The 7,500-nt window shown below is 43.0% G+C and overlaps 2 protein-coding genes across 3 annotated transcripts in view; both read right to left on the bottom strand.

The window, feature by feature from the left end:
* Positions 1-1,467, bottom strand: part of LOC143289284 (uncharacterized) — a 1,659-nt gene extending 192 nt beyond the window's left edge. The window contains exon 1 of the mRNA XM_076598284.1: positions 1-1,467. This exon is cut by the window's left edge and continues 192 nt beyond it. Coding sequence (XP_076454399.1) covers positions 34-1,467 — 1,434 coding nt within the window. The 3' untranslated portion in view covers positions 1-33.
* Positions 1-7,500, bottom strand: part of LOC143288844 (uncharacterized) — a 20,800-nt gene that overhangs the window by 6,087 nt on the left and 7,213 nt on the right. For both annotated transcript variants that reach the window (XM_076597490.1, XM_076597491.1), the window contains exons 8-10: positions 6,163-6,246; positions 5,229-5,336; positions 4,416-4,490 (exon numbers count right to left, since the gene is read on the bottom strand). In XM_076597490.1, coding sequence (XP_076453605.1) covers positions 4,416-4,490; positions 5,229-5,336; positions 6,163-6,246 — 267 coding nt within the window. The remainder of the gene's footprint in view (positions 1-4,415; positions 4,491-5,228; positions 5,337-6,162; positions 6,247-7,500) is intronic.

Here is a 7,500-nt window from a genome sequence, read left to right on the forward strand (position 1 = left end):
TGTATCCATCAGTCCTGGAAGCCCCCACCAGGCCTAGAAGCCTCCGGGGGCATAAGCTGGGCCATTTTCTGCCAGAAGATTCCTCCTCCTCTCCATTTCCGTAGCCTGCCGTACTTTCTCTCTGCGACTGAGCTGCTTCTGTTCTTGGCTGCGACGACTGTGAGCCAACCTTGATCTGTCCCGGTACTGTCCAAGTCTTGTGGTGTTATCTCCAACAAAGAGACTTTGAGCAGTCATGAAATTGTGGCTTGCTGTGGACCCCATGTTGAACTCACCAACAGACAGCAACGTTGTTACCTCAACCTTGTCGAGAAAAGCGAAGGTGTGTTTGGGGCATCTACTCCAGATCACACCATGAAGGCTTTTTTTGGCATTCTGTGTCTTGCCGCGGATGCATCTTCTGAGCAGATCTGGATCTGCTAACTTCCTGTAGACTGGCTCCAGCTTGCAGAAAATCTCTTTTGAGATGTAAGTGTTCATGTTGCCCTGGTGTCGTGGAGCTGGCTGACCACGAGCTCTGGCTCGGTTGAAGAAGCACCACGACTGTCTTCCTTGAGGGCAGAAAGTATGGTGAGGTTCTGCATCAGTTGAGGTACAGTGCATCACTGAAGCCCACACTGCACTTGCCATATTTTCCACTGTTTTATGGCTTCTGATGGCTTTGGTGTAGTAAGCCTGCAGTTTGCTGATGGTCATCTGGGTCAGCTTGCCGTATCCTCTGCCCCCAAGGGTCACCCCACGCTTGCTGTTGTCAGAAACCAGGTTCCTGAGTGCAGGTCCCAGTCTTTTGGAGACATGGTTGATGCACTCCTCTTTGCTGATCTCAGTGTCATAGGGGTTCAAAGCCACAAGTTCATTGTAAGTCTTGCAGTCACCATCTGACAACATAGTGGTGTAGCGAAACTTGTGCTTTGCTACTGACCGGGTCCAAATTTCCTTTGCCCCAGTGACCTCCATCATGCCAGAGGATCCATCAAAATTCTTCTTGCAGTCCTGCCTGTGGTCTTCCCACCAGATCTGATAAGCATTCTCTCCACACTCTTGCATTCTTGTTCCTGTGGTTTCACAATTTTGGCAAAACTTACTCATAACATGGTAATCAATGAAAATACCAGTAAGCAGATCAATAACACACCCTATCCCGACCTTGGAATTGTGACCTCTGGTGTGCCACGTCCCATCATAACTAACTGCAATGTCAATAACACCATCCACTGACTCGCAGTTAGGGTTCAAGTCCTTGTGGGCTTCCCTGACAGCTTGGGCAGCAAGCTCTAAGAGGTGTTCTTTCAGTCTGGGAGTAAGCTTATAAATGGCTTCACAGTGACTTTTGAACGTCTCAGAACTAAGTCCAGGGAGGTCCAGGTACTCACAAAATTTGTTCAGCTTCCTGGCACCAAAGCCACAGAGGACACTAGCAGTGACAGTGCGTCTGGGGATTTCAAATGCACCACTCTCACCAGGCATCCTTGATGAAGTGTAGTTTGCGCCCAGAAGAGAGTCACAGTTTGTGCATACGACCTCTAAATACACAGCAAACCCCCTTTTCATCTCTTCATTCGATGCTAATTTTATGGTAGGCTGCCCACATTCTGGACATGACAAAGCAGCAAACAGATCTGCAATTTCGTTCAGGTCACAGATCGTTGTTGGAAGGCGAGGTGACGCAAAATGTATCGATCCACTTCCAGTGCTTGCACTCGAACTGTCTGCACTTTTGTCCCCTGAATCACTCAGCTTCCTAGATTTTGAATGGAATGACTTGAACTTCTTCGCACTAGAACCCAATTCTGAGGTGCATGCAGCTGAAGTCGATGGTAGCTCGTTTTGTTCACCCCCACTCCTCCCACTCCTATCTTGATCGACTGAGCGATCTCCACTCGAGTCCATTCTTTTCCTCTTCAGTTTGCTAGAACGAGCAGCAGCCAACTAATTTTTTCTAGCAGTCGACTTATAACGCCTAATTCTGGAAGATGCTTGCTTTCTTTTCCCCATTTTACTTCAAATCGGTCTCAAAATCGAATGCAAGTCTGTTCAGTCGAGCGAGCGACGCGTGCTTTGTTTGTTGGTCACTGTGGCGGAAGTAACGATCTGACCAATCAAAAATTAGCTTTTCACAGCCGGATGTGGTAATGTTACTATATTTAGTAACAGAATGACGTCGTCAGCCTTATTTGGAAATTTTCGGCTGTTCACTTCGTTCAGGTTTGCTGTTCTTGCTCCTCGAGTGTACTAAGCTTTGACTCGGGATATTATGGGATGGGCAGGGGAGATAATGACGATTCCAACGATGTGCAACATGCGGCAGTTTGTTGCAAGAACACACTCGTATCCAAGGTCTAAAAATGACAATTTTTTTTGACAGATTTTCATTTTTGAGAAAACAAACACGCAGTGTAGGTGTGGAAATGAATTTATATTACAATAAAGAACAGATTTTGAGACAAAATGACATACAACTCTGATAAAATATACATTCTAGTTGACAAAAATGCAAAAAAACAAAAAATCATGAAAAGTCATGAACAATCGAAATTTTAGGGGCAAAACATCACCTTATTAACGGAAAGTTGTATGTTGCTTTATTGGTTTTGAAAGGCATTTGACTTTATTAATCATAATCTTCTTTGGCCAGTCTTGTTGAAGAATGGTATAAAAGGTAAACTTCACAGATGCATTAAAAGTATGTATAATGTACTAAGAGTCAGAATTCGCTCTGGCGCTAAACGAACTGAATCTATTAACGGCACAGATGGAGTAAAACAGGGGGATACGTGCAGCCCGATTTTGTTTTCTTTATTAATGAATTAGCTATCCAAGTGATGAATAACTGAAGACATGGTTCCCAATTAATTCTTTTGAATTGTTCATACTTTTGTTAGCTGATGATGTTATTTTTGTCAGAAACTGTTGTAGATTTACACACACAGTTGAACAATTTACATGCTGCAACAGATTCACTCCAACTGAAGGTCAATATACCTAAAAGTAATACTATTGTATTTCGTAAAATTGGTTATCGGAGCAGAAATATGGGTTTACAATGGTGTTTTAATGCCAGTTGTCAATGTTTATAAATATTTGGGCTTATTTTTCTCCATACGCTTGACTTTTATTGGTTCTTGTTAAGATCTAGCTAGTAAGGCCAAAAACGCTTTAGTTTGCATTATGAAAAAAGTGCATATGCTAAATAACAGTTCTTTTGATCTACTTATCAAACTACTTGATGCACAAGTACAGCCTGCAGTGCAAGACAGTTCGAAATTATGAGGTCTAGATAAAGCTGCTGTTCATTGCGAATCAACACATACTTTTGCTTTGAAAAAGTTTCTAGGTGTAGATAGGCAAACGCTCAATGATTTAGTTTATGGTGAAACAAATAGATATCCGATATATTAAGTTTCGGCAGTTCGATGTATTCCTTACTGGCTCAGATCATTACAAATGGAAGACAGCAGAATACCACATAAAGCTTATAATATGTTGTACGATTCGGATGCAAGAGGCAGAGTGAATTGGGTAACTAAGATTCGTCATTGTTTGTTCGAGTATGGTTTTATTTGATTAAACTAAGGTGTTGGCAGCATCAAGACGTTTATTTCTGTTCTTCGCCAACGATTGATAGTTTGTATTTCTGATCACATACAAAATAGTGAATGGTTCAGTTTTCATGACAATTTCTGCAACCTGTTTGATCTGAAACGTTACTTGGTGTCAAATAAGGATAGACATTTAAAACATATAATGACTAGATTTAGAGTAGGTATTTCAGAATTAGCAGTCCACCATTATAGATACATAACTTGTAATGATAGTGATTTATTTTTTTCATTGTGTAAAGACTCACAAGGCAATAGGATACACTTTGTTCTTTGTTGTCCATCTCTTAAGAACATTCGAGAAGAATTTATTCCACCCAAGTATTATAGACATCCTACATTGTTTGAATTGAACTCACTAATGTCAGCAACCTCTCCTGAACATTATCTCTATTTCTATATAAAGCTTTCAAATTCAGAGAGATTGTAATTTCGTGACAACATTTTATTGTTCTACATATTCAACCGTACCACTGTTTTACTTAAATGTTTGTTTGATTGAATAGTTGGGCGTTAACACGTACTGGAATGTGTTCTTTATATATGCAAAAAAGAATAATGTTCACATACGCTTTCATAAGGGGTCTAGGCCTATACAGGAATAAACCATTTGGAATCTAGAATCTGCAGTCCCTGTCTCTGTCTATATCACTGTCTGTCTGTCTGTCTGTCTGTCTGTCTCTCTCTCTCTCTCTCTCTCTCTCTCTCTCTCTCTCTCTCTCAGGAATCCGATTCATTGTGTTTTCACCACATAATAATGTCACTTGTTCACATGAAAAGAAGTAAATACACAAAGTCACCAACTTGTTATCTTACCTGTTTAGCACTGTTCATGGCATACTCTATGGGGTTCCTTGCTTCTTTCATTGCTTGGATATTCTTCATGATGATCTGAGAGCAGCAACAACAATAAGAAAGATGAAACATGACAAATTAATACTGTCACAATATATAGTGAATGTGGTCTGGGTATATAAAATGCCTTCACACACACACACACACACACACACACACACACACACACACACACACACAAACACACACACACACACACACACAAGATTAGGAAAATTTGTTTATGAAAGCTGTTGACAATTTATTGCATTAATTGATTGATTAATTAATTGTGTATTTTTCATTCATTCATTCATTTACCATTGCACTTGTGTTTTATAAACCTTCCAAGTAATGATTGCATGCCCAGAACAAACATTACCAAATACACAACAATGTCACATAGAATTTAAGAAAACACCAATGTCGTTAATCCCCTATAAACCACTCACACTGAGGCCACACGAAAAAAACAAGGACCACCCCCAAGAAAGTCTGAGAGTGCTTAATGTGTCCCTGCAGTATGTCAGACGGTTCCAGACGTACGCGCACATATACGCATATGCGTGGACACAAGCGCATATAAGCGTGTACGGCAATACACACACACACACACACACACGCACGCACGCACGCACGCACGAAGGTAGGCACACACACACACACACGTGAAAAGGTCATGCATAAAAGAACAGGTCAGCACGCACAAACACACACACACACACACACACACACACACGAGAAAAAGCCGTGAAGGGTCACTGTATGGTTCCTGGCACCGAAATGGGAACTTACAGCCAAAAACGCCTCCTTGCTTTCCTCTGTCCCAGGGCCATTGCGAATTACATCAGCTATGATGCGTTCTCCTGCCTCTAGCATTGCATTCCTCATGAGCTGGATGAACTGAAAGCAACAACAACCAAAATGACGATAGATGGCAAATTATTCGGTGTCACAGGATATGGTGTGTGTGTGTGTGTGTGTGTGTGTGTGTGTGTCTGTGTGTCTGTGTGTGTGTGTGTGTGTGTGTGTGTGTGTGGCACGCTCAGGAATCTGATTCACTGTGTTTTTGCCACATAATATATCACTCATTTATATGAAAAGCAGGAAATACACAGCTACATCAATTTCAGCACAGCTATCTTAGAACGGTACATGGCATCAGATATGGGCTGTTCTTCTTCGTTCATTGCGTGGGTATCATTCATGAACTTGATGATCTGAGAGCAACATCAACAATACCAAAAAAGAAACAAGACAAATAAATAAGTGTCTCAAGATATGGTGTATATGGTCTGGGCGTATAATGCGTCTTTAATAACACACACACACACACACACACACACACACACACACACAAACTGAAGGAAACAAAGAAACACACACACACACACACACACACACACACACACACACACACACACACAGACACACACACACAAACAGACACACACACACACACGGTCACGTACACAAGTACACATAAGTGCACACAAACATACACCCCACATCCCCATCCACACACAAACTCTCTCTCTCTCTCTCTCTCTCTCTCTCTCTCTGTCTCTCTCTCTCTCTGTGTGTGTGTGTGTGTGTGTGTGTGTGTGTGTGTGTGTGTGTGTGTGTGAGTGTTTCAGGTATATGATTCATTGTGTTTTCACCACATAAAATATTTGTTTATACGTAAAAAAACCCCACAAATACATCAACTTCAACACAATCATCTTACCTGTGTAGTACGGTTTATGGCATCAGCTATTGAGTGTTCTCCAACCATTTTCAATGGATTCATATTCATCATGAACTTGATCATCTGAGAGCATCAACAACAAAAATGAAACATGACAAATTAATCATACGAAATGGTGTTTGTGGTTTGAGGAAAACACACACACACACACACACACACACACACACACACACACACACACACACACACACTAACAACCACACTTAGTAATGCACATAAGAACACATACACAAACACACACACACACACTCTCTCTCTCTAACAACCACGCTTAATCATGCACATAAGAACACACATAAGCACAGATATGCACACACGAACACAGATATGTGGTTCGTCCGTCGGGATCGACGAGGACCATCTAGTCATCCTAGGGGTGGGTGGGTTGGGTTCTGTTGGTGCGCAGATGACTGGTCAGGTCAATCCGCGCCCGGAAGGTTCTGACGCAGTGTGGACAGGGGATGGTGGCGACTGTCGCGGACTTGCTGGCACTGCTTTTCCTGGCCTCTCAGGATTTAGCGCCTTTGTGGACAACAGAACGTCACTTTGGTCTGTCCATTGCATTCAGCTCCCATGTGTCGTGGCTGATGTTGAAGGCCTTCGGAGAAGCTTTCAGAGTTTCTTTGAAGCGCTTCTTTTGGCTTCCATTGGAGCGCTTGCCATGTTGAGTTCGCCGTACAGCAGTTTCTTGAGAGCCGGAGGTCTGGCATGCGAACAACATGGCCTACCCAGCGCAGCTGGGCCTGCATCAAGATGGTGTAGATGCTGGGCAAGTTTGCACGAGTGAGCACCTCTGTGTCAGGGATCTTCTCTTGCCACTTTATGCCGAGAAGTATTCTGAGGCTGGTGGTGTGGATGTGGTTCAGCTTTTTGGCGTGGCGTTTGTAGACTGTCCATGATTCATATCCATAGAACAGTGTGGTGAGAACTATGGCCTTGATGCCTCTCCTGTTCCAAACGTTCTTATGGAGTCTGCCGAAGGCAGCGCTGGCTTTGGCAAGTCTGGTATTCACCTCATTGTCGATGACAACCGAGCGAGAGAGTGTACTGCCCAGGTATGTGAACTTGTCCACCGCGTTCAGTCGTTGCCCGTTGATGAAGATGTTCGGTTCAACGTAAGGCTTTCCTGGAGCTGGCTGGTGCATCACCTCTGTCTTCTTTGTGCTGGTTGTGAGGCCAAAGTTGTCACAGGCAGCAGAGAACTTGTCGACGCTGTGTTGCATGTCAGCTTCAGAGGCAGCGTTGAGAGCGCAGTCATCAGCAAACAGGAAGTTGACGGTGTCTGTCCTGAGGTTGAAGAGTGAGCCATCTGTGCGG

This window comes from Babylonia areolata, chromosome 13, assembly GCF_041734735.1.
Source record: "Babylonia areolata isolate BAREFJ2019XMU chromosome 13, ASM4173473v1, whole genome shotgun sequence".
Lineage (NCBI taxonomy): Eukaryota > Metazoa > Mollusca > Gastropoda > Neogastropoda > Buccinidae > Babylonia > Babylonia areolata.